The sequence below is a fragment of the Microtus oregoni genome, unplaced genomic scaffold (genome assembly GCF_018167655.1).
Source record: "Microtus oregoni isolate MIOR12 unplaced genomic scaffold, Mior012 000037F_ref0000500, whole genome shotgun sequence".
Lineage (NCBI taxonomy): Eukaryota > Metazoa > Chordata > Mammalia > Rodentia > Cricetidae > Microtus > Microtus oregoni.
This window is the reverse complement of record NW_024543096.1, coordinates 23,495,046-23,522,920: the sequence shown is the minus strand read 5'-3', so window position 1 is coordinate 23,522,920 and position 27,875 is coordinate 23,495,046. Positions and strand designations below refer to the sequence as shown.

General features: G+C 44.6%; 1 protein-coding gene across 2 annotated transcripts; it reads right to left on the bottom strand.

The window, feature by feature from the left end:
- Window positions 1-1,503: 1,503 nt before the first annotated feature.
- Window positions 1,504-27,560, bottom strand: Erich2 (glutamate rich 2). Of its 2 annotated transcripts, XM_041631605.1 has the most exons (12): window positions 27,119-27,560; window positions 26,962-27,007; window positions 21,171-21,206; window positions 19,889-19,919; window positions 19,312-19,360; window positions 19,057-19,093; window positions 15,178-15,267; window positions 12,997-13,145; window positions 10,399-10,580; window positions 7,970-8,027; window positions 3,649-3,720; window positions 1,504-3,096 (listed from the first exon to the last, which is right to left on the bottom strand). In XM_041631605.1, the coding sequence occupies exons 1-12, from the start codon at window positions 27,558-27,560 to the stop codon at window positions 2,972-2,974; spliced, it is 1,317 nt and encodes a 438-aa protein (XP_041487539.1). In that variant the 3' UTR covers window positions 1,504-2,971. The 2 variants fall into 2 exon arrangements, with proteins under 2 accessions (XP_041487539.1, XP_041487540.1); XM_041631606.1 differs by lacking the exons at window positions 21,171-21,206; window positions 27,119-27,560 and having other exon boundaries at window positions 26,962-27,001.
- Between the last annotated feature and the right edge of the window lie 315 nt (window positions 27,561-27,875).

The window sequence follows — 27,875 nt, the reverse complement described above, 5'->3', positions numbered from 1 at the left end:
GTGAAGCAGACGGGAGCTAAAGCCCCAGAGAGTGGTCCACAGCAGAGACTGCGGAGGGCTGATACCAGGAAAAGTCAGGACCGCAGATGACAAAAGGATCGCGCACTGTTGAAAAGATGCGAGAGTGGCAGCTGCAGATGACGAAACGCTGGGAGGAGCCAAGTCTACATGACCGGGTTCCAGACTAGCTGTAAGGTGCTACACAGCACTGTGAACAGCGGGGCCCAATACAGAGACGTCACACCAGCCGCTGGGTGGCATTGAGCCTTGGGCATTTCAAGCCCAGAGCCAAAGAATTCTAGATCCCAACACCAGCAGCTTAGAGACACGACATGGAAGGAGAGTTGCTCTTTGTAGCTTCCATCAGAACAGAGCAAAAGAGGAACAGAGCAAAAGATCCCTCGGCTGATTGGTAATAGAGTCCCAGGACTGCTTAGCGTTAGTCTAATAGGGGTGAGTGTTTAGAGGAGGGTGTTTAGAGATCCGTTTCTCTGTCTGTCAATCTTTCTCTATCAGCATGACTGAAATAGCAGCCCTTATATTCCAAGTGATAGATCTTATAGAGTTGTATGTGTTTATTTTAGTTTTAAAAAGTTTATTTTAATCTGTATGAATGTTTTGACTACATGTATGTATGTGTGCCACATGCATGCCTGGTGCCCGCAGAGGTCAGAAGTAGGCATTTGATCTCATGGAACTGGAGTTACAGGCAGTCATAAGCCACCATGCGGGTGTTGGGAACTGAACCTGGGCTTCTGGAAGAGCAGCCAGTTGAGCCCTCTCTCCAGCCCCATTTGTGTTCCTGTGTGGTTTATGGCTTTGCAGTCCTGGCTGGCTTAGAATAATTTTTATTACAAAGAGGTACTGAGGGACCTGAGGCCCAAAACCTTGTTACAGATTAGCTGAAATGCTAAAGGGGTCACAGTAAGGAGCCCAGGGGAGCTAGCAATTAAAATACGTATTTCAGCTGGGTATGGTGGCTCCTGCCTTTAAGTCCAGTACTCAGGAGAAGGAGGATTAATGTAAGTTCAAGACCAGACTGGGCTACAGACCGAAACTTTGGCAAGCACGCACGTTCACACATAGTTAACTTTTATGTTTGTGTGGTGTCAGTGTGTGATGTATATATGCATATGTGTGTATACATACATGCCTGTGTGTATATTTATTCAGTTTTCATTGTGGAGGTCTTTTACTTCCTTAGCTATGTTCATTTCAAAATGTCGTATTTTTTTGACAGGGTCTCATGCCCTCAAACTCCTCATCCTCCTGCCTTTACCTCCTTAGAACTGGGGTTGTGGGTATGTACCGCAATGCCAGCTAATACCCTGTGAGTTTTTTTTTAATTTTTAAAGATTTATTTTATTAGTATTTTGCCCGCATACATGCATCTATGCATATATGAACCTACCACATGGTGCCTGGTGTCTGAAGAAATCAGATCTCATATTTGTCAAGGTTACTATTGTGATGAAACACCATAACCAAAGGCAACTTGGAGAGGAAAGGGTTTATTTTGCTTACATGTCCATATCACAGTCCATAATCGAAGACAGTCGGCTGGAGGTAGGAGCTGATGCAGAGGCCACCAAGAAATGCAGCTACTTGGCTTGCTTTGGCTTGCTCAGTCTCTAGTACCTGGGACCACAAGCCCAGGGCCCTCCCACACTACTAACGAAAAAAAATGCCCTAAAAGTCTGCCTACAGCTTAGTCTTAAGATTGCAACTTTCCAATTGAGGTTTCATTCCTTTCGATGACTATAGCTGTGTCAAGTTGACATCAGAGTAGCCAGCACAGATCACAGGAGTCTGAAGCTATAATTGTAAGCTCAGGTGTGGGTGCTGGGCACTAAGCCTGGTTCCTCTGGAAGAGCATCCATGACTCTTAATTACTAAGCCCTCTCTCCAACCTCCATTAAAAAATGTAAAATATATTTTAAATTTAGAACAATTTTAAAATTAAAATATAATCACCAACTCACTTTCCCTCTTCCCATTCCTCCCTACAATCCCCATGTGCTCTGCTGCCTTCGTTAGGGTTGCTATTGCTGTGGAAAGACACAATGACCCATGGCAACTCTTAAGAAGGAAAAACAAATCTAATTGGGGTGGTTTGATTACATCTCAGAGGTTCAGTCCATTATCACCGTGGCAGGGAGCATGGCGGCATGCAGGCAGAGGTGGTGCTGGGGGAACAGCTGAGAGTCCTACATCTTGCAGGCAGCAGGAATTCAACTGAGACCTTTGGAGGTATCCTGAGCATAGGAAACCTCAAAACCCACCCCCACAGCGACACACTTCTTCCAACAAGGCCACACCCACTCCACCAAAGCCACGCCTCCTAGTAGTGCCACCCTCTATGAGATCATGGGGTCCAGTGACATTCAAACTACCACACCTGCCTTGTTCCCTCCTAAAATCATGGCCTCTTTTGTGACACACACACACACACACACACACACACACACACACACACACACTGTTGTTTCTCTGCCAGAGAGGAGATGAGATCTCCAGATCTGTGACATGGACAGATGACTTCTTTGTTAAAGTTTGATGGGGCAGTCATTGAAAGGGGACTGAAAGCCCAGCTGTGGAGCCATGAGGTCACAGAGGCAAATCCAGACCCTACAAACAGGTGACTCTCACTAGAGAAACTATTTACTCTCCCCGTGCCTCACTTTTCCCACCTGTAAAATGGGGATGGTAACATATTACTTGGGGTTGTAAGATTAAATAAGTGTGGGGCGTGCGCTATGCTCCCAGGATGTCATATTTCCTCCCTCCTTCCCTTGCTAAGTGACGTGTCTTGGTCTAAGCCTGAACACGGAGCGAGGAGCTCCAACTAAGAGTGCAGATCGCTGGAACTCTGTACCGAAGAAACCACAGTTAGTCTGCACAGTAGCTCTCTCCTTTATATTTTCATCCGCATGGCATACACTCGTGAAAATAACTCTCCACAGCAGCGCCCTCAGGACCCGTCTTCACACTCGTCCGAGCTGTCCTCACTCCCTTCCTCGCTGCTCTCGGCCTCGCTCTCGCTGCTGCTGCCCTCTTCACTGTCCTCCTCCTCGTCCTTCTGCTTCTGAGCTTTCTCTGCCGCACGAAGGAGAGACACTCATGATGCTTCCCAGTGCGCCCACCCTCCCAAAACCCTTACAGCTCAACTCCCTCTACCACAAAATACGCATTTTGAGGAATATAAAAATTGAGCTTAATTTGGGGTCGGATCAGAATAGAACAAGACTGTCAATGTATTTATGTTGATTAGCAGGGAGATGTTTGCGGGTTCAAAATGAACTTCAAACACAGATCTGTCAAAATAACTTCTACTATCAGCAATGAGATCCTTAAAAAGACAGGCTGAACAACCCTTTTACGGGGGTTACATATCAGATATTTACATTACAATTTATAATAAAATTACAATTATGAAATAGCAATGAATATGATTTCATGGGTGGGGGTCACCACAACATGAGGAACTGTATTAAAGGGTCACAGCATTAGGAAAGCTGGAAACCACTGATTTAGACATTCCTTAACATTTCCTTAAGAAATATTTTCACAATCTCTCGTAACGTTTTTTTTTAAAACGTGGTTTACAGTTCTATGAGGAAAAAAATAAAGTTCAAATTTTAAAATTACCCTTTAGCAATATTTCTTCAAGAAGTGAGAAAAATTCCTTGGCCACAGGATTTTCTGGTTCGTAGATTAGGACTGAAAATAGAGAACAGAATGTATGTCATTAATATCTAGTGTTTGAGCAAGCAGCCCCTTAGAGACAGACTGAAGCTGTCAATCAGAGCAGACAACGCAAAACAAACACAACAACAAAACCCCCAAACCCCGAGAACTTCCACAATCCTACCCCTGGCACATCTGAGCACAAAGGAAACTCCACTTACACTTGGTGTTTTGTAGGGGAAATGACGCTCCTGGTGTTTCCCACCTTCCAGCCAAAGAGCTTAACCTCCTCAGCGCTGCCTCTTTCCCAGGCCGGCGATGGAAGGACTTGGAGAATCAAATTCTCCAAAGGGCAACAGTCTCCAAATTCGGAGACTTGGGTGATGCAAAGACAATGTCCTTAGAGGTCTGCTTCCCCTCCCAATCTCATCCGCCCAGGGTCTGCACGACAGAGTCTACATAAAGGTCCCATCTATCCCAAAAGAGTCAAGTTTTCTTCTTTGTACAAACTCTTCCACGACAGACACGCCACTGTTCCAAACAGGGAAACTATACTTTCTTTCTCTTCTGACAATTTTTACCCGTAGTCTCTACCCCAACCCTGCCCTCTTCAATGCTCTCCCCTCTCCACAGCCCTTATCTACCTATCTATCTACCTATCTATCTATCTATCTATCTATCTATCTATCTATCTATCTATGATCTTCCCCTTTGCTGATCCTTGCTGTAACTGTGTTACTTCCTTTGAACTACTTTCCAGGGGCCTGTTGATATGCTACCAGTACCCTAGAGGCCAGAGTTTCATTTCGAGGTCACCCTTTCTTTTCAAAACCCTGCAGACCGTTCTCCTCTTTTCCACCTGCCTTGAGGAGTATTCCGGTTTCTTTCCACACACCCACTTCCCTCTCTTGCAGTTATCTTAGCGGCCCCCAGGGGGCACTGAAACACCAAGCGTGCTATTATTCATTTGCCTGTCTGAGAAGGGTGGATGGTTCGAGACTCCACTGACTCACAGGAAATCATCCCCAGGCGTCTGCCTCAATTCACCATGCCAGTGACTATTCCTGACATCACTAAAGGTGATTAACAATTCTCATCAGTCTGAGTCGGACTATGTGCCCGCTCAGAAGCTCCTTTCAAGGACTTTAGGGGTCTTCAGAACCAATGCTTTCTTGTCAAAATGCTTATTTCTGTATTTTAAGTTAGACTAGATGTGCTTATCATTAGCCTAAATTACTTCTGTGAGGCAAAGCCTCTTTGCAGAGCAGGGTCTGATTTGCCCTGGACACATCCATTTGACAGACTAGGTCAAATACAGTTAAGGAGGTCCCGTTTACAGGGAGGAGGAACCGCAGGACACAGAGAAATATTCACAGATCCAGACTGTGGGTTCCCAAATGTCTTTGACAGTGGACTCGTTTTGGCAGAACAGGTTAACAAGTCTTAAAACAATTTAGGAAGTTTCCTGTTGGAATTGGGATTATCTCACGGGATCAGATATGAGGCGAGCTATCCCCGGGGTTCAGCCTGGCTGCTCCAGCTGTCAGTTTCCAGAGAGCGAAGGAATGGAAGCAGCTTTAAGCTTGGCCAGCGGTACCTAGTTCATGCTCTAGTGATCCTTATTCCCAGAGTGACTGAGAGGGTCTGTGACGAGCTGATGGAAATTTCTGGCATTTTGTGTTAGAGACTGTTTACTAACCTGGAGCCATCTGAGCACCTGGGAAAGCAAGAGCCCCCTACAGGAATGCTTCGGGGTCCTGTTTCAGTATTTCAAGCCTGCGCTTCAGGCTCCTTGTGATGTTTACCATACTGATTACTTTAGGAGTGTGAATCAGGGCTTGGCGAATGGCAGAACAATTAATAAGTATTAGATGTTATTGTCATTAATATTATTTAAAAAGAATGGCTCTAGGGTAGAGAATGGCTAACTTTCAGTGGGGGCCTTCTTTTGACTGAGGGGCTGGGGCGGTGAAGCAGTGGGCTGTGTCTCTCTGTTCCTCAGCATGGGAGAATTAAAGCAGAAAGCACAGCTATACCCCCACTCAGGTGTGTATCATAGCAGGAGCCCCCTAAATGCCAGAGTAAATGCGTATAGACGGAGGGACAGGAAGCAGACCACGCTATGCCCAGACAGAAGTAATACGGGCTAGGAGACAGGTATGTGAGCAGTGTAAATGGGTGAGCCTAGATGGGAAGGTGAATGAGCCTGAATCCCCGGGCTCTTTCCAGCTTGTCAGGGTAGAACATGTGTTCAACACACCGGTGCAGGAAGGAGGGAAAGAAAGGGGAGAGGACAGGGAGGAGGGAATTCCATGAGGATATAATCCCATGAACACAGATCAGTTTAAACTTTTTCAGCCCAGTGGACAGGTGAGGCAGGCCAGCAGCACCGTACAGAACGCCTACCATCTGTGCCAACCACTGCCAGGGTGTTGGTCAGAACCACCTGATGGATGTCATACTGGTGCCGAGAGTGTGCAAGCTTCAGTCAGGCCTTCTGGAATGACTGATGGGTACAGAAATTTTTAAAAAAGTATTCTTTCCCCCAATCTGGGCTCCATAAGAAATCCATGGAGTTTGAGTGAGAGAAGCAGAATCGCTCACTTCTATCCTCCCCCCACCCCCGGGGAGGAGGAGGACACTAGAGGAAGAGGCTTGGGCTCCTGCTCTCCTGTGCCACCGTCACTGTGAGTCGTGCCAAGCCAGCCACCTACCTCCTGCTTCAGCTCCTTTACAGAATGGGAGGGCTGGGGGCCAGGCAAGCTCAGCTGTAGAGGATGTGCTAGCATGGGCATGGGTCTGTGTTTGAACACACTGGATTCCTGATGGGAAATTCTGTGTGGGGCACCCAACATTTTACTTGAAAGACACAAAAGGTCAAAAGTGTTTGCGAGAATTAATAAAGCGCACCACCTCCAATGCAAACCATGCAGTGCTAACAGGGTCATGAAGCCACTTTAGCCAGCAGTGAAGTGCTGTGTCAGGGAGGGGACACTCCCACCCTGGGCTAGGTGTTCACTGAAGGCCATCACAGTCACCGTTTTGGGTCTCAGTATCAGTGAGGAATAGGGTTGCTATTTTTAACTTTTAAAATAACCATGACTGCCATATTAGAAGAAAAGGTGGGGCCAGCCTTATCTGCATGGCCAGCCTGGTCTATGTAGTGAGTACAGGACAGAAGGCTATGTAGAGAGACTTGATTAGAGAAGAGAGAAGAGAAGAGAAGAGAAGAGAAGAGGAAAAGAAAAGGAAGAGAAGAGAAGAAGAAGAGAAAAGAGAAGGGAAGGTGGTCAGAATGGTTGGGAATACATTAAGTACAAGGTAAGAGCTGGCTGGTATCTTCCCAAATCATTAAAGAAACATTCTAATGTTGGAAAACAGAATCTCTGAAACTCACTCCCTGAATAGTTTATTTTGTTTTTTTGTAGTTTTCAAGACCGGTTTATCTTGTAACAGCCCTGGCTGTTCTGGAACTTGTTTTGTAGACCAGGGTAGCCTCAAACTCATGGAAACCTGCCTGTCTCTGTCTCCCAAATTCTGGGATTAAAGGAGTGTGACACCACCACTTGGCTCACTCCCTGGATAGTTATAACAGCAGACTGGACACAGGGAAGGAGGGTAAGTAAAAAAAAAAAAAAGAAAGAAAAAGAAAAAAAAAACAGGTCAATAGAAAATGCCCAAAACAAGGCACAGAACTAAAATTTAAAACTCAGAGCTGAGTGTAAGACACACATTGGGCACCATTTATTTTTATATTTTATTTTTTGCTTGCAACTGGAGACTCAGGAAAAGAGGAGCCAGCAGCTAGGGCACCCATCATTCCTGGCACACAATTTACCTACTAGTTTCTTTTCTGTCCAGCACTAGACCTGACTGTGGGGCTGGTTTCAGTTGCCTGCTGACTTTCCAGGGTCTCACACAGTGCCTGGCACACAAGCAGGGCTGGACATTGGTGGGATAAACACAGGTTCAGCTAATGTTGACTCCCGTCCCACCTGGTGCGTCTCTGAAACCAGGGGCATAAAGTGATTTACTGCCTCCCCAGTCATGAGTCTCTTTTCCAGGTTAGCAACCGGTCTATTAATGTACTTTGATTTAATACACAAAGTAGTATCCTAGAAGTCCCAGTGAGTCCCTAGATAACTGAACTCATTTATCCTAAGGGATCCCTGAGACGTTGGCAGAGAGTTCACTAGACTGGGATGGTCAAGCCATCTTCGTACTGTGGGATCTGTTTCTAGAAACAAAGGGATGCCGGAGAAGGTGAGCGTTTTGTACTTACTCATCTGACATAACTTTTTGGCCAGCTGGTAGTCTCGGCCCATTTCTGCTCTCAGGAACTAAAAAACAAATTTGTCAGAAAGTGGTTTCAAGACAGAATTTGCATGTCAATTATAATACACACCCTAAAAATACTAATTAATGATTAGTTATTCTGACTGGGGGGGGCAGGGCTCAAGATTTTGTAGACCAGGTTGGCCTTGAACTCAGAGAAATCCTCCTGCCTCTTCTTCTGAGTGCTGGGGTTAAAGGTGTGTGCCACCTCCTGGCAGTTATTCTGTTTTTAACATTTATACATTTCTCCATGAGTGAGTCTGCAGCCAGTCAACTAACCACACTTAGATATTTTTATACTTAATTATCTTTATTTTTATTCACATATATGTGTGTATGTGTCTGTGTGAATACATGCCAGCTGTGTGTGCAGATGCCTGCAGAGGTCAGAGAGGGCGTTGGATTCTGTGGAGCTGGAGTTACAGGCAGTTGTGAGCTACCTGGTGTGTGGGCTGGGAACCAAATTACCCATCCTCTGGAAGAGCAGGAAATGTTCTTAACCACTGAGCCATCTCTCCACCCAGGTGTGTATCTGAAGCCGTGTGATGGAGCTTGGTGAGAGAGCCCAGTCCTGTTGCCTAGCTACAAGGTCTGTGCGTTACTTAGGAGCCCGAGAATGGAGAGGTTGATTCAACTGACATCACATTGGTCTCGCTGTTTACATATTTCTCTGGTTCAGGGTCAGCTTCCCTCTGCCAGTGCAGACCATAATGTCATACTAGGAGTTTAAAACAAACCATGGGGGCCAGAGAGATGGCTGGGCAGTTAATAGCACTTGCTGCTCTTAAGAAGACCCAGGTTCTGTTGCTACTACCTGTATCATGGTTCATGACAATCTGTAACTCCAGTTCCTCTTCTGACCTGAGGACATTCATGTGTGGTTCACATGAACACATGAAAGCATGCGGCGCGCGCACGCGCATGCGCGCACACACACACACACACACACACACACACACACACACAAGTAAATCTTTAAAGACAGGCAGAAGAACTGTGGATGAACACTATGTAGCTCGGCATCTACCGGCACTGCCAAGGCAGCATCGTTTTCCTTCTACTGTTTTATAATTTTATAATTTATACTTTGTACCTCATTGAAAATACTTCCACTACCTAAAGATGTAATTATTTTTTAACATTTTCATGTATTTTTTAAAAAAATATTTCATGTGCATAAGCATTTTGCCGCAGGTATATAGGTACCACACGCATGCCCATGGAGGTCAGAAGAGGGCATCACTCTAGAACTGGAGTTATGGGTGGATATGAGCAGCCATGTGGGTGCTGGAAACCAGACCCAGATCATCTACAAGAGGCCGATGCTTCTGTCCAATCAGCCAGAATTTTTTTTCAGGTATTTAAGATAGAAATGAGCATTTATGTGCATATACATAGCCTGATTAACAAAAAACCCAGAGACAGAAACAGGTGGATCTCTGTGAGTTTGAGGCCAGCATGGTCTACTGGAGCTAGTTCCAAGGCAGGCTCCAAAGCTACAGAGAAAGCCTGTCTCAGAAAACCTAAAAAAAAAAAAAAGAAAAAGAAAAACAGCCAGCCACTGGCACTTATCTCTACCTCAGTCAGAAATGGCGATCCTGCCTCCAGGAATCTCAGAATGAGACACTGAGAGCTGTCTTCTCCCATTTCATATTCCTCTCTAGTGCTGGGATTAAAGGTGTGCACCACTACTTCCCGGTTTCCATGGAAACTAGTGTGGCTACTGGGATGAAAGGTGTGTGTCTTCACTGCCTGGTCTACAAGGCTGACCAGTGATGCTGTTTTACTGTCTGGTCTTCAGGCAAGCTTTATTTATTAAAATACAAATGAAATGTCACTACATATATGTATTGAGATTATCCAGAAACTAAGAAAAAAAAAACCCACAATTTGTGATTCCTTTCCCCCTTTGGCACTAAATAGTCTTTATTTGCTGGGAGTTGGGAGCAGAGGTCAGTTCAGGGCCTTTTGCAGACTGAGCACATGCTCCACCACGGAGCTGACATGCAGGATAAAGTACATCCTGTCTCTATCTCCCCACACACACCTAGAGCCAGGTTTAGGGAGAAATGGTCCTCAAAGAAATAGTCTAATTTTTAAATAATTAATATATACTAATTCATTTACTCTATCTAATAACGTAGTATCCTGTTTAATTATTCTGATATTTGTATGTTTTCAGTTATAATACACACACAAAAACTTACTTCTGCTGGCCGGGCGGTGGTGGTGCACGCCTTTAATCTTAGCACTCAGGAGGCAGAGGCAGGCAGATCTCTATTAGTTCGAGGCCAGCCTGGTCTATAGCGTGAGTTCCAAGACTTGATCCAGAGCTACAGAAAGAAACCCTACAGAAACCCAAACCAAAAAACTTACTTCTGCCATCAACTCTAGCGGGGCACGAGTCTCCTTTTTAGGGGTGCCTTCGTCATCTTCATTGTTGGTGTCATCGTCACCATCGCCATCTGTCGAATCCGACAACTTCTCCTCGATGTCGTCAAGGCAATACTCACTGATTTTCTCTTGCTTTGCAAGGATTGTATCCTTGTCCACTTCATCTTAAACAGAGCACACATAACCAAGGTGTTAAACTGAACCAGATCCTATTAGCATCTGTGAAACCAATATATTAATAAAAGACAATCAGCGCACAAACCCACCATTACTGCCCACCTCTGTACACGTATCAGCTCACTTATCTCTCTAAACATCCCAGGGAGACAGGCAGTGTTTTCCTTCTTGCTTTATAAATTTTGTTGTTCTTTAAGATGGTTCCTTTTATTTTATTTTATTTTATTTTATTTTATTTTATTTTATGTGCACGGGTGTTTCATCTACATTCATATCTGTGAGAGGGTGTTGGGTCCTCTAGAACTGGAATTATAGACAGTTGTGAGCTGCCACATGGGTGCTGGGAATTGAACCTGGGTCCTCTGCAAAAGCAGCCAGTGCTCTTAACCACTGAGCCACCTCCATCTGGGTAGTGTTTCTATTCCTATTTACTGATGAGCAAATAGGACAAAAAGGTGAAACAACCTCTATTTAAGTTCATGTAGCAACCCCACTTGGTCTAGGAGTCAGTCAAGAGTATCGGCTAGAACTAATACCATGTTCTACATTAATCTTTCCTGAAATGCATTAAGATGCAGTATTATGGCAATTGTGAAGAATATTTCACTTTGTTTCTTCTAATGTGCCCTCCATCCCATGGGAAGCACTGTGGGGTACCCCTTTGGCTTTGTGTAGTCTTTCATACTTTCAGACTGAACTAGTTAGACCCAGTCCCTTCTCGAAATGTCTGTGGGGTCTCTTCATTGATGAGACCATGGCCATGAGGTACTCTAAATGACATAAAAACACTTTATAGGAAAGAAAAAGATGGTTTTCAGAGAAGAGCACCAAAGAAGACAGGCTGGAAAAATACAGACCAGAAAAAAAAAAGATAAAGTAAAACCAACTCCAAGCCAAACATGTCAGCCTGAAACACGACACTAGCTCTTTTGAAGGTACCCATCTACCTGTTTTTTTCTCATCCACAGTCTCCATGGAATTGTAACCTCCTGAACCTCTAGAGCACGCCTGGTCTCTGCACCACCTCACCATACTGATGTCATCAGAGGAAGGTCATAATGGGTGACCAAGAACATCCTGCGACATCACAGGGACGGGCTCATTCACTGCACACACAGGGTAGTGCACAAGTTCCCAAATCTCCCAGTCCAGAGGATTCTCTCCTGGGTGGCCCCTCCTACAGCCTCAAATTGTCTTTCAAGTTGGTGTTTCACACTGCTGTTCAAAACTTTTATTTATAGTGATTGATAAAGATAGCATTCAGCTGACCATGGTGGTGCATGCCTTTAATCCCTGCATTCAGAGGCAGATCTCTGAGTTTGAAGCCAACCTGGTTTACAGAACAAGTCCCAGGACAGTCTGGGCTACCCAGAGAAACCTTGACTTACACACACACACACACACACACACACACACACACACACACACACACACAACGTATTCATGAGTACCATAATGTTTCAATGCATGAGACACATCACTTCCTTACGGCTACATGAACCCCATCAGGCTAAGTTTTTTGAGATCATTTTCCTGGCTTCCAGCCACCCAACTGTTTAACAACACATCAGACTCCTATCTCTAACCTGTGCTGAGTTTTTCCTCAGCCCTCCTTTCTCCCTCCTCTTCCCAGCGTGTGGTAACCCCTCCTCCAGTCTTAACTACTCATCCCATGATGAGGGTGTGGCACTGTCTCTCTGCCTGGTTTGTTTCATTTAATATAGAGATCTCCAGTTCCATCCGCATTGTAAATGACATAATTTCATTTATTTTTAATGTCCAAGCTATTCCTTTCTATAAGTAAGCCACATCTTCTGTTTCTATTCTTCAACCGATAAACACTTACTTTTTAAGAACTATCTTCCTGTAGAATGTGACTTCCTAAGAGAAATGTCAGTGTCTGCCTTGACAACTGTATCCAGATTTTTTTTATTTGTATCCAGATTTTTAAGCTGGTACCTAGCACTCTGGCTTGGTAAGCTGTCATAGTGTTTTAATCTATTCTAGGGTCTAATACCCTGTAGTGATCATCATACATATCCACAGATGCCTATCTGAATGTATATCAAATAACCGGGTATGTGAGTTTGAACAATTACTGCTTCCTTTGACCTGCCTCAGAGTGACAGTGTTGTCAACTCATGTCCAAAAGATCATGGACAGTTGGGCTAGAACAGAAGCCACAATTATTCAGCCCAGTAAGACATGCTATTTATTTTGATTTTTTAATATTATTTTTTATAATTTACTTAACTTTATTGGCGTGAAGGTGTCAGATCCCCTGAAACTGGACTTGTGAGCTGCCCGGTGGGTGCTGGGAATTGAACCCGGGTCCTCTGGAAGAGCAGCCAATGCTCTTACTCACTGAGCCATCTCTCCAGCCCAAGACATGCTATTTGTTACCTGCAGTTTCTTTAAGGAAGGAGGATAACCACAGGTCAGACTGCCGATTTGTTAAGACATCCTTATTTTCAACACTCCTTGAGGATGGTCTGCTTTCAGGACTTTTTGAAGAGACTTTATCTTCAGTCTTCTTTGCACAGGGTTCTTTCCTAACCGTCAAAGCAGATAGTGCAACAGCTCGTCAGAGTTCATAACACACACACACACACACACACACACACACACGTGCCAACTATGTTTCAAAGAAAATCATAATATACCAAATATGGATTTAAATAGAATGCTGGCTCTTTAGAAAAGTATAATTTTCATTGCTGATAAAAAACTATTTCTGCTTGGCACTCATTATTGTGCAACAATTCCTAGAATCTTTGCAGAGTTCCAACCCAGAGCATGTGAGAGCACCACTTAGGAAATCATTGTGACGTGGAGACATAAAGCCATTTAAGGAAACTGGCCTTGAATGGCTTTCAAAAAAAAAAAGTATAAATAGATGTGTGCTCTTGCCAAGTGCTGTACTTTTAGTGAGGTTCCAACACTCATGTTCACCCCACAGCCTAAAACAGCCTCTTTGAGCTTTTACATCTGAAACTGCAAGCCAATAAACAGCACATGAACACAAAGCCATTCTGGATACAGTGTTCATTCCCAGAGAAGCACGCCTACGCTTGTGGAAAAATAACCCAAATCCCTTTTCAGAGGGATTAAGAATCTTCCAGTGTGTCTTGTTCTCAAACTTCAAAGAAAAAATTGCATGGAAAAACACAAAAAGATAAAGTGTTATTTTGCCCTCAAATTGTGGTGGCTTTGCTCCTTCAAACACTGACCTCAGAACAGTCAGCTATCTTGGGTTCTGTTTTTCTTTTCTTCTTTTCTCTCTCTTCATTTCTTCTCTCTTTCCTTCTTTATTTCTCTCTTTGCATGTACTATGTATGTTGGCATATTTCATGGCTTGTATGTGGAGGTGAGAGGACAGCTACCCTTCACCACAAGGGCCCAAACTCAAGAAATCAGGCTGTGTGCTAATCTCCTTTTTACTTTCTGTTCCTCTTGCTAGCCCTGGGGTTACGACTTTACAACTGGGTTGACCAGCTTGCTATATTCCTTAGAAAAGGTAAGAGTGGAGCCTTTATTTCCTAGGACTAAGCTACCCTGTTCGTTCATTCTGATAATTCTAAACCATCATACCCTAGAGATACTCAACATAAATGTTTGTTATTGCACTATTCACCACAGTCAGAGAGTGGGAACAGTCTAATAGTCATCAATGGGTATGTGGCGGTTTGAATAGGAATGGCTCCCATAGAATCGCATGTTTGAATGTCTGGCTCCCAGTTAGCGCAACTGTTTGAGAAGGGTTAGTAGGTGTGGCCTTGGTAGAGGAGGTGTGCTACTGAAGATGGACTTTGAGGTTTGTAAAGCCCATGCTAAGCCCAGCCTTGCTTGCTCTCTGCCTGCAACCTGTGGACCAGATATGAGCTCCCAGCTACAGGTTCAGTGCCATCCTGGCCTGCCTGCTGCTATCCTACCCCCATAATGGTCATGGGCTCACCCTCTGAAATTGTAAGCAAGCCTTTAACTAAACATTTTCTTTCCTAAGTTTCTTTGGTCATGGTGTTTCATCACAGCAGTAGTAAACCTAACTAAGACAAGATGAGTAGGTAAAGAAAATACATGGTGCAGATACACAATGAAATGTTATGTGCCATCAAGCCAGGCATGGTGGTACATGTGCCTTTATTTCCAGCATTTGGGAGGCAGAGGCCAGCCTGGTCTACAAAGTAAGATTCAAGACAGGCAGGACTACACAGAGAGACCTTGTCTCAAAAAACAAATCAAACAAAAAAGTTATGCACTAGCGAGGAGGTGCTGGTGCACACCTTTAATCCTAGCACTCAGGAGGCAGAGGCAGGAGGATCTCGGTGAGTTTGAGGCCAGCCTCAAACTACAAAGCAAGTGGTTATGACTGAGGGTAGATATCCTAAGTTTTAGCATTTTTCTTAGCTTATTTATATAATAAATAACATTAATAATTAATAACAATTAATATCTGCCTATTTAGGAGATGTTCCCAGTTGTTATTAGTAGTACTATCAGAAAACTTACAATTTAAATTTTGTCCTAAATAATTTATATGAATCAACCATGGGTCAAACCCAAAAGTTATTTAATAAATCTTACTTTGCTGAGAATGTATTAGCTATTCCCAGGGAGATCTCTGTTGGGGAACTATAAAGCTTGCTTGCCAATCTTGGTCTTCGTCCAAGGCATCTTAAAAGTGAAGCAGAAAGGAAAAAGCGCAGCTTAGCATTCATTTTAGAAAAGGCTGTTCAGCCTACCGCCATTCTGGAACAACCCCCCAGGGATACAGTTTCTTCAACGTTGGCCAAAGAACTGTGAGTTGGCGGCAGCCATTTTCCCTTAGCTGGTACAGAAGAGAAGACAAGGGAAAGAAGAGAGACAGTTGTCTCTAACCTACCACAAGTGGGGTCTTTACTTAACCAAATCAGACCTGCCAGTCAGTGGGTGGAGTCAGCATGGGATGGAAGTGGATGAGAAGCCCACTGTGAAAGTCACTGACTTTGCATGAGTTAATCCTCTGAGCTATGGTTCCTGCAGTTTTCCATTTTACTATGACTTGTCTTCAAACACTAACCCCTTTTACCCTCACCTTGGGTAAGGGGCCTGGGGTGGTCACGCCACACATCTGTAAAGCTCACTGGCTGAATTGATCAGCCTTGCTCTTGTCCCTGAATGGGCACAGGAGGTCCTGACCATGTTGCTCTTGCAAAAGGTAGAATGGGGCTGGAGGGACTTGCCCCTCTGCTTTTCTGTCTGGGTCCAAGCTGCAATGACCTCCTGAGCTGCGTCTCCCTCGGGATATGGATCACCCCCGAGTCTCACCCCTGCTCACCATGTCTATGAACATTGACTGCCATCTACAGACACACCGGCCCCAAGGCACCCAATCTCTAGACTGTCAATCTGACAAGCTCTAGATCACCTGGGAGACAGTGCTTGGGGCTCACTTATGAGGGAGTTTATAGATTTGAGTTCCCTGAGGTAGAAAGAGTTATTAAATATGAGCAGCACCATTACAAGGGCTGGATCTCAGGGCTTAATGAAAAGGAGAAAGCAAGCTAGCATGGCGTTCACCACCTGACTGCCCCAAGCGTGCCTAGCCACCTCATGCCCCTGTGGGGCATCCTTTCTGGCCATGATGTGATACAGAATAAATCCCTTTTACTCAAGTTGTTTGTCAGGTATTTATTTTGTCACAGTACCAAGAAAAGCAACCGATGTAGCAGGGTTCCAGGACACAGCTCTCACTTATTTCTACCAATAGATGACCCGCTAACCTCCATTACGACTGCACATCACATCTCACGCTTTTTGAGTATGCTTTCAACTATGTAACAACAGGCTAGAATTATGTGCCTGGAGACAGAAATACTTTCTATAGGCTTTTTTTCCTGGTGGACTGTAACCTTAATTTGAAACAAATGTAAGTCCTCTAATATTGTTCTGTTACATATTATTTTCTCTTTGATACAAAATATACAGGGTGCTGAGGTGGCACAGCTGAGGAAGCCCCAAGCTGCCAAGCCTGATGATCTGATTTTAAGTCCCAGGACCTACATGACAGAAGGAGACACTCAACTCCTAGCTGAATGGTCTCCTGACCTTCACACACGTGGCTCGTGTCACTCACTACATATACACAAGTTTGGTTTTTTGTTTGTTTTTTATTGTTGTTGCTATTTTTGTAGAGACAAGAATTTCTCTGATTAGCCTTGGCTGTCCTAGAACTCACTCTGTGGATCAGGCTGGCTTCAAACTCAGAGATCTGCCTGGCTCTGCTTCCTGAGGGCTGGGATTAAAGGTGTGCACCACCATGCCCAGCTCATGTTTTTTGTTTTTTTTTTTTTTAGGTTTATTTATAGGATGTATAAAGTTTGCAACAAAACCGAAGATGGATATTTTAGATATTACAGTATGGAAGTAAAATATATGTTGCATGGAGTAGAATTCTTCTTGGCCAATAGGATTCAAAATGAAGCAGGACTTTGGGAATGATAGACAATCTACCTGCAGCTCCCAAGAACTATGTTTATATTCATGCGTGAGTGTGTGTGTGTGTGTGTGTATGTGTGTGTGTGTATCAATGATTCTCAAGCTGCGGCCAAGACCCCTAGGAGGCTGAACAACCCTATCACAGGGGTCTTAGTGGGCCATATGTATATTGGTTATTTGCATATGCACATCATATATTTGCATATATATCATATATTTGCATGTGTATATCATATATTTGCATGTATATATCATATATTTGCATATGTATGTCAGATATCTATATGTGCATATCAGATATTTGCATTACCATTCAGAACAGGGGAAAAATTACAGTTATGAAGTCGCAGCGAAAATAATTTTATGGTTGGAGTCACCACAGCATAAGGAACTGTATGGAGGGACTGTACCCTCAGGAAGGTGGAGAACCCACTGATTCATATGAATTCCTGGGAGAGATTTCTCTCCTTCGACCATGTGAGTCTTGAGAACTCAACTGAGGGATCAGGGTTGGCACAGGCACCTTTTGCTTTTCATTTTAGTTTATGTGTATGGGTGCTTTGCCTGCAAGAGTCTGTACCATATGTATGCAGTGCCCTAAAAGGCCAGAAGAGGCTGTTGGATTCCCTGAGACTAGAGTTACAGATGTTTGTGAGCCACCATGGAAGAGGTTCTTAACTGCTGAGCCAGCTCTCCAGCCCTAGGAATTTGTTTTAAGGTCAACATTCAAACTTTATTTATTTATTTAATTACAATATTTATTCACAGAACAAATATTATTGATGTATGAGGATCATCTGTCTATCTGTAGTTTCATTGGTTAGTTAATAAAGAAAACTGCTTGGCCTGATAGGACAGAAAATTAGGTAGGTGGAGCAGACAGAACAGAATGCTGGGAGGAAGAAGGGAAGTGAGACAGATGCTATAGCTCTCCTCTCCAAGATGGACGCAGGTTAAGATCCTTCCCAGGAGGCCACCACCTTGTGGAGCTACACAGATTATTAGAAATGGGTTAATCAAGATGTGAGAATTAGCCAGTAAGAGGCTAGAGCTAATGGGCCAAGCAGTGTTTAAAAGAATACAGTTTCCATGTAATTATTTTGGGTAAAGCTAGCCAGCAGCTAGAAGTCAGGTGGCGGGAAGTGGCCCACAGCTTTATCTACATATTATATTTCCCTCCAGATAGTATCATGAAGTACTTTAACCAAGTATTAGATCCTATGAACGGAGCAGGATCTCAGTCAACAATTTGACTGATCTACTCCTCCGTGACTTTCAAACACCAGCTTCTTCAACTATTCAAGATGATTTATTTATTTTTTATGTAGGACTAATAATGTACATTAAATGAGCTGAGAATACTAAATTTTTTTTTTTTTTTGGTTTTTCAAGACAGGGTTTCCCTGTGTAACAGTCCTAACTGTCCTGAAACTAGCTCTTGTAGACCAGGCTGGCCTCGAACTCACAGGGATTCACCTGCCTCTGCCTCCCGAGTGCTGGGAATAAAGGCGTGCACCACCACAGCCCAGCTGAGAATACTAATTTTAAAGTAACTACTCACAGGGATGTTTTAAAGAAGGAGGCAGTATTTCTGGGAGTTGGTGGCTCAAGCCTTTAATCCTGACACTCCCGGGAGGCAGAGGCAGGTGGATCTCTGTGAGTTTGAGGCCAGCCTGGTCTACAGAGTGAGTTCCAAGACAGTATCCAAAGCTCCGTCTCAAAAAACAAACAAAACAAAACAAAACCAAAAGAACAGAAGAACAGTGGGAAGTGTAGCCAGAAAACACTCATTTAAGCATCGGGCAGAAGAGAGTACTGCCTATTTCACTTCTGTCTCAGTCAGTTTTCATTTTAAATATTTCTCCACTCAAGTGACAGCTGATCCCATTCCCGCATGTCTGCCTTCACAAGTTTAATTAGGTGACAACCGGTTTGCATTATCTACGTCTAATTACTTAAATGGCAAGACCAAAGACATTTTCTTACTGTGGCACTGTTTTATTTGGGTCAATCATCACTTTTTCTGAAAGAGAAGAAAAAAAATATTTTTTATTTTTTTCAACAGTTTTATTTCTAACATAAATTTTTAATTGAAAAATAGTTAAGTTTTTTTTGAAAGATACATAACACAGGGTTTTAATATTTAGTAATACAACCACATTCAACCACTTCAATATTCTTCTTAACTAATATTCAGAGTAAGATCATGGTCAAACACATTCTAAGAAATAAATCACTTACCCTTTGGGTCAAACACTAGCAATGTGCCATTCGGTCTGCTTTTTGATGCCTAAAATAGAAGTGAGAAGAAAAACTAGAATTATCACTGTTATTTCAGTTTGAAGTATTTGGAAAAAATATAACAAGAGCCTTTGTGTAAATATTTCTATTGTGTAATATATACTAAAGCCAATTATTTTTAAACTTTATAAATTGATGGTAAAGCTGACCCAAAGCATTCTAAAAATAAAACCAAAAACAAGAACAAAACCTTCAGCAGTATACATTTTACCTATTTTTTTTTTGAGACAAGTCATATTTAAGAATCCAGGGCTGGCCTTGAACTTATCGTGTAGCCACAGATGACCTTGAACTTCTGATCTTTTTACTTTCACCTCCCAAGTGTTAGGACTGAGGTGGAGAAATGGGTTAGCCATCAAAAGAGCAGGCACACAACCAAAAATGCACAGGGCAAGTAAGCCCAGCTTGTGCTACCTTGCCCAGTTCATGGAGGTTGGGGATGGAAGGGGCTTTCCCGTTTGCCATGCTAGGCAAGCACTGTACCAGCTGAGCTGCATCCCAGCCCCGCACCCTTTACCTTTACAACATCTTTCTTGTCTACGTAGTTTCTGCAAAACAAAGGAACAAGATATTCACTTTGCAAATTTCTGAATACTTGTTTGAGTGTACCCACAAATGAAGCAAAGCACAGACCTGTCAGCAGGCCGTGGAGCACGGACCCAGCCAGGGTAAGGGATGAAGGTAGAAAGGCTAGAGCAGCAGTTCTCAACCTGTGGGTAGCGACCCCTTAGGGGGACTGAACGACCCTTCCACAGGGGTCCCCTAAGACCATTGGAAAACACATTATGATCCCCAACGGTACAGTTATGAAGTAGCAATGAAAATAATTTACATGGTTGGGGTCTCCACAACTTGAGGAACTGTACTAAAGGGTCGCAGCATTAGGAAGGTTGAGAAGCACTGGTGTAGAGAAACCAACTTTCTTATCTCTCCTTGGTGAGCATGTAGACAGAGCTGCAGAAAGGATTCTGCACGGGGCAGTGGCGATGTGCCGGACAGTCCTCTAGGGATGCTACCTTTGCGGTTCATTATCTTGAACTCTGGGTCTAGATTAAAATACATTCAGTAGTAGGCCTAGGACATCCTTCCCACTGAGCTGACCCTGGAAATTGTAACTTCATTCAGTTCGCATTTATATTTCTCTCCCCAGCTTCAACAAACTAGAACAGGGTACATAAGTCAGTCGCTGCCACAGTCCAGTTTGCTGGGGCCAGGAAGGACACCCTTTAGAGCAGGGAGCCAGAGGAAGGTGGAAGGATATGGAATTTCACTGATTGTCTGAATATTTAAATGTTATTTAAATATTAGGTGTTATTCAACTATTTAATAACATGTCTCATTTAAAAGTACAAATTGACCTTTTATTTTATCTAATGATACATTGTAAATTTTCCTCATAAATCTTCACATGACATGCATGTACTAATACTTAGAAGTTGAATGTTTTCTCTGAGGTTTTGGTGCTTTCTAAGTTACTTAGTTATATAATTGGTTTTCCCCATAATGGAGCCCTTTAAATGTCTAGACACATTTCATTTAATTGTATTTTTCACTTATGGAAAAGGTCACACTTAATTACAGAATATGTTAACAATTCACTCATTTCCCCACTTGGCTCCACATCCCAGAGCAGGCAGGGCCTCATTTTAGTAGCTCTGACTGACCCGGAACTCCCAACACGGACCAAGCTGGTTTTGAATTCACAGAGATCCACCTGCCTCCCAAGTGCTGGGATTACAGCTGTGTGGCACCATGCCCAGCACTCAAATGAGACTTTTAGAATGGTTATTATTACATACCTGGGGATTTCTGGAATACAAAATTCAGGGCCAAGACTGTAGACAGCAAAGCAAAGGTCATTAGTTGGGATTGCTTGCTCTCCAATTGTCTCTCTCACACAGACTCTCATTCTTGAGCAAAGCAGAAATGTTTACCCTTTCACCCCGGCTTTGCATTCTGGGAACCCTGACCAAGCCAGATATTAAATATGTTACTAACTTAATTCTCTGTTGCAGAGTTGATAGAGAGCTACAGTGTACCAGAAAGCAAGACATCTTTTGAGGGAAGCCAGTTGTGAAAAATCAAGGTATGATAAATGATTTTCCTAAATGGGCTCCACAGATGGCTACTGTCCTGTGGACACGCTGGTAAGACGGGCCGAGCACGAGCCTCGCAGTTAGAGCCTCCCTGACATCTCCAGCTTCAGATCTGCATGGACTGCAGTCCTTACTGGGATGCACAATCAGGCAAACCGTTCCTTCTCTTCCCATTTCTGTGGTGAAGGGAAACGAGGACAGACAGACCCAGACTCTCCTCGGTCCATCAGCTCCATTCCCCAAGAGATGTCCACTTGCCATCTCCCATCCTAGCACTGATTCCTTAGGGGTCAGTGACACTGACCAGGGGCAGGGCTCCTGGTCAGAGACCAGATTCAAAGCTTGTCTGCCACCTACTCAGGTCAGTTTGGAAAGTGACTTCATTCCTTTAAGGTTCAGTTCAGGCTGACTTCTCTGGGTCACTGTGATGATGAAGTTGGGTAAACTAGTTTTTTTTTTTTTTTTTGGTTGTTTTTTGGTTTTTCAAGATAGAGTTTCTCTGTAGCTTTGGCGCCTGTCCTGGAACTAGCTCTTGTAGACCAGGCTGGCCTCGAACTCACAGAGATCCACCTGCCTCTGCCCTCCGAGTGCTGGGATTAAAGGTGTGTGCCACCACCACCCAGCAAGACAGGGTTTAACACGGAGCCTGGCACATAGGAGAGACACTGCTACCAAAACCTTCAAGCTTTATCTAAAAGAAAAGCTGGGGACATGTCCTTTGGGCTAAGATTGTTTTGGGAGGAGCAAAATGGAAGCTGTGATTGAGACAAACAGGCTAGCTTTGAAGACAATTAACTTACAAAGCCACCTCAGCCCTAAAGTACCGATACGTATTAACAAAGATCTCTGGCCCATGGAGAAAGCTGTAATGTTCAACATGGGTGAAATTAAAGTGGAAGCCCCAAGTAACCTCAGCCTCTCAAGGCAGAAACAGTGTCTCCCTTCCAGTCCAGGCTTCAGAGCTTTGTACCCAAGGTTTCTGAAGGGCTACCATGTAATTTTCTATACTGTCCAAACCAAGATAATAGTGAAGACCAAGATCAATCAAACTCCTTTAAACACGTGAATAAGAAGTGATATCCAAGAAGGGTCCACTTGCCGTGGAGGCAGAAGTGGAAAGACTGAGGAGGAGAACGGCCCCTAAATCACCCTCCAGTGCCACGATCCGTCTCTTGCATTCCGTTCGTAACTCTGTTTCCTACAAGCATCCATAAACAATGTACTACATAGTGTCTGCCCCCGAATCTAGCTGCTTGGCTGTCCAACTGTGCTGGATAGTTTTATGTCAACCTGACACAAGCTAAAGTCACCTAAGAGGAGAGAACAACTAAGAAAACTGCTCCATATGATCAGGCTGCAGGCAAGCCTGGAGGACATTTTCTTTCTTAATTAGTGATTTATTTGGGCGGACCCAGTCCATTGTGGTTGGTGCCACCCCTGGGTTGGTGATCCTGGGTGCTATAAGGAAGCAGGCTGAGCAAACCAGGAAACAGCACCCCTCCATGGCCTCTCCATCAATTCCTGCCTCTGGGTTCCTGCCCTGTTTGAGTTCCTGCCCTGACTTACCTCTGCAATGGACTGAGATGTGGAAGTATAAGCCAGGTAAACCCTTTCTTCCCTGAGTTGATTTGGTCATGGTTTTCCAACACAGTAATAGTAACCCTAACTAAGACACCCATGGCGGTGACTCAGAAGCTAACAGTGACAGGCCCAAGTAGTGTACCTGTGATCCAAGCTTAACTCCTCACAAAATTCCTCTGAGGCTTTCCAACTAGGATTGTCATAAAGTTGGGAAAATGTGAGTCTAGAACTCCGGGTTGAGAGATGAGGAGTGAGAGAAGAGAGATCAGAGGAGAGGGAGAAAGAGAGGGAACAGAAGGGAGGGATAGGAGAAAGGGAGAGAAAGGGAGAGACAGGATGAACACAGTTAAGAGGCATACACATACATCTTTAATGCTGGCTGAGTCCCAATTTCCCCTCAATCTCTGTCCCTCCCATGGGCAGGACAGTTAATTTCTCACTTTTTCTGAAACAAGTCTGAGTTGTGAGGGGTCTGTTGTTGCTGTTTGAAACCAAAAGATTTGACTACTATGGCTCTTATTTCTTGCTATCCTACCTGGTACCCTATAATAAAAGCCTGAGTAGCAGAATTAGCATAGCCTCTGGGCATGTCAAGTAAGAAGCATTAAGTCCACCTGCCAACATGGAACAAATCAAAAGACTCCCAACCACAAGTTTGTAACATTGTAAGATTGGATCTTCCCCATAGGATACCACTGTAAAGGTGACATTAACAAAGCTGGAGTCCAACTCAGTGTCAGCAAGTCTACAGAAGAAGTTAGAGATGTATTTGGGGACAAAGTATAGAAGCCATTAATTGGTACATGCTAAGGAGTCAGGGCTATAAGTACTGGGGGAGGTAAACCAAATTTAAGGCTTTGAAGAAGACCCAAAGATTAAATTGACCCCAGAAATTTGGTGGAGGGTAAATCTGAGAGAAAACAGAGGCAAGAAGACAAGATAAAGAGTTCAGAGAAGATGCTGGCCAACCATGGTGATTCACTGCCTACATCTATAAACAGAATTGCATTGGATTGCATCATCTACATGGACCAAGAGATGCCAAGGATAGAATCAATCCTGGATGTTATGAACATTCTCAAAGCAGATGGGGAGCAGAATTAATATATAATACCTACCAATATGGAGATTTGGCTAGAGAATTCAGAAATGACCACAACCATAGAGGAAGGTCCCTGAGAACTGGCTCTTAGCCCAGAACAGTGGCAATATACCTGTAATTGTAGGAGGACTGAGGGAGGAAGGAGAAAGGCCAAGTTCCAGGTCAGCCTGGGCTACACAGCTAAGTTCAAAGCTAGCCTGGACAACTTCACATCTGTCTCAAACAAAAATGCTCAGTGGTTGGTCATTTGCCTAGCATACGCAAGACCATGTGTTCAGTCTTTGGTGTGAGAGAGGAACAGAGAGAGTGACAAAGAAACTATTTCTCAGTCATAAGTTTTGTATTTACATCTGTTTAAAGGCATCAGGTACTGATTGGACTGGAGCCAAGCTCCATCAAACAAACAAATGAGCGTGACTGGGTATGGTGGTACATGCCAACAACCTCAGTAAGCCAAGGCAAAAGTACCTTGACTGTCAGTGCCAGGCTAACCTGGGCTACCTATGAGTACTGTCTCAAAAAACAAAACAAAAAAGAAAGAAAAAAGAAAAATGTTAAAGATAAAAAGAAAAGAGGTCTCCCATGAAGCCAAATATGAGGTCATGGCAGTTTCATTCACTTATATGCACTCGCGGTCTCGCTAGCTGGGAGTTCTGTGAGAGAACGGACTTTGGGGATTTGCCCATTTCTAGGGCCTAGTGAGCTCTGTATCATGGAAGCTGCTGCTCAGCAAGCAATTGCTGAATGGGTAGGACCACAACATGCCAACTAGAGTTGAGCTGTTCACCATAGTAGCCATGAAGTCATGTACAGGAACTAAGCCTGTGGAATGTGGTTACCTCAAACTGATGGTACCCAAAAGACTCAGTACCCCAAAATGGATGTAAGGTATCTCACAACAGACACATCTAGGCCAATGTCACTAAGTAGCAGCCAGTGGGGCCACGCAGGTCCCACGTGGACTGCAAAGTCCAAACAGCTATTTATCAACTGAGCTGCTAACGCTGAAGGGTCAAATTCCCAAATATTGTTTTAGGTTTCTCTTGTAATGGTGGAAGGTATAACATTTTTCCTCTATTGTATTTATGCAACTATCTTGCTCTTTTTTTTTCTATTTGTTTTCATAAACATCCTTGTGTTCTGATTGACAGAGAATGGATGAGTAGACTGTGGTGTGGATTGTGGTGTGGATTGTGGTGTAGACTGTGGTGTAGGCTGTGGTGTAGACTGTGGTGTAGACTGTGGTGTGGATTGTGGTGTAGACTGTGGTGTAGGCTGTGGTGTGGATTGTGGTGTAGACTGTGGTGTAGGCTGTGGTGTAGACTGTGGTGTAGACTGTGGTGTGGATTGTGGTGTAGACTGTGGTGTAGGCTGTGGTGTGGATTGTGGTGTAGACTGTGGTGAAGAAGGATTGGCTAGTGGGGGGAAGCATAACACAACCAAGGCACACTTCACTGTACAGCGTCAAATCCATATAAAATGATGGTCCACCCCTTAATCCCTCCTTGGCAGGACAGGGGCTTGCTGGAGGCAACCTATGTTCAAATCTCAACAGATCTTGTAATTTTGAGTCAATTCCTTAACCTCTGTGTAATTCAGCTCATTGAAGTAAAAAATGATGATACAAGGTAACCACTCGCTCACCCCGTGGGCTCCTGTACGGGTAAACACACAGAACAAGGGAACTTAACTGCCACTAGAAGTCAACCACCCCAATAAGTCCTAGTGCTTTCATTATGCATGGCCTGGCTCTGTACACACAGTCCTGAAACCTGGGAAATGAAAACCAGTTCTACTTGAAACCCCAGACTGTTTGGACATGGAAGCAGAGAGCACAGTTAAGGCATGTAGCTTTCAAATGAAGACGGATGAGAGACTGGAATTCTGGAGCAGGTGCAGTGGGGGTTCCTAGGAAAATGTTGGGATTTAGTTCTGGAAACTCGGCAGTTAAAGATCATTTCTGTTGAGGTTGTTTTCTGGAGATTAAAACAAAAATAAAAACGTGTGTGTGTGTGTGTGTGTGTGTGTGTGTGTGTGTGGTGTTCGCAAGTCACTGACATTGAGTTTTAGGATAATTAAAGTATTTAAAGTATCTTTTTCAGCCAGCTGGCCTGGGTCTGAAAAAGCCTGGGATAAAACCTGACTCACTGAATATAGCGGACAATGAGGACTACTGAGAACTCAAGATCAATGGCAATGGGTTTTTGATCCTACTGCACATACTGGCTTTGTGGGAGCCTAGGCAGTTTGGATGCTCACCTTACTAGACCTGGATGGAGGTGGGTGGTCCTTGGACTTCCCACAGGGCAGGGAACCCTGATTGCTCTTTGGGCTGATGAGGGAGGGGGACTTGATTGGGGGAGGGGGAGGGAAATGGGAGGCGGTGGCGGGGAAGAGACAGAAATCTTTAATAAATAAATAAATTAAAAAAATAAAGTATCTTTTTCAGATCTCCTTTTTAAAAAGCAGTTTTCTTGGGGGCAAGAACAAACACCTTCACCTACGCTACCGGTGTTACTGCACTAGATACTGTTGAAATCCTATTGGTGTGCGGTACAGGAGTTCAAAGGAGTGCGGTTCAAGGAGTCAAACGTCAAACTCTTGATTTTTTTGGACAGACCAAGCCATCCAGACTGGATTTTGACCCTTCTCTTGAGCGATCAGGAAGAGCAAGTCAGGGAATGCTCATCCTTATAAATCATTAAATTGTTTCCAGGCCCCGCGATGGAAGGTGACAGTTTTCCTTCGGGCCGCAGGGTGAGATACGTACACCCAGGCAGACCTCCCCTCCTCTCAGCTAAACATCCTTACCTTCTCGGGCGGTGCCTCGGCAGCCGTGGGGCTCCAGAGCCCCAACCTGCAGTGTTAGAGAAGTTTTCGGGGTTAGGCGCCGTCGGAGGTGCGGGCTGGGTCCCGCCACTAGCGGGGACACCAGGAAATTACTCGCAGTCACCGCGGCGATGCTTACCCGCTGGCGACCCTGCCAAAGAGATCCCTCGAAGGGTTGACCAGGAGGGCCAGACCCGCTCGCCGCCGGCGCTGGGTTCCGAGCTGCGAGCCTGGGACGCCGCGTCGCCATGGAGACAGGAGGGGCTGCGGCTGGAGCCCCGGGAGCCGCGGGAGCCGCCCAGCGACCGGGCGGTCGGACGCAGAGGAGGGGCGAGCGGGGCCGAGCGCGGCGGGCCAGGGGTGGGGCGCATGGAGCGAGCCGGAGGCGGGCCGGGGGTTGGGCTAGCTGACGGAACCGCGCGGAGGGTGGAGCGTGCGGCGCGGGATGCCCAGCGCCCCACGGGCCTGGGGGTCACGCTGCGGGGCAAGTTGGGGGCGCACACCCTGGGGCAGATTTGAGCACGTACCCTGGTTACTTTAAGAAAAGCCGGAGACAGGGGGAGTGGAAGGTCGGTTTCCATACCTGATCCTGACTCTAGGTGGCAGAGGGAAAGGGGCGAGGTGGCCTCATTTGGGGGTTACAACTTGTGGAAGAAAAGATGCCTTGAGTTGGGAGGGATGGGTGCGTGTGGATGTAGATGAACAAAAAATCCCCTGCACCTGAGATCGCCCCGAGATGATTATGGGTTTTCTGGGGGTCTCGACATCAATTCTAGGGACCCGGTTCAGGTGTTTAGAACCAGACTCGCCTTTCCCACCAGCCCGGGCCAAGTCTGGGTTCCCTTTCGCGCCCGGGCTGCTACTGAAGTAGCCACTCAGCCAGTTGGAGGTCTTAT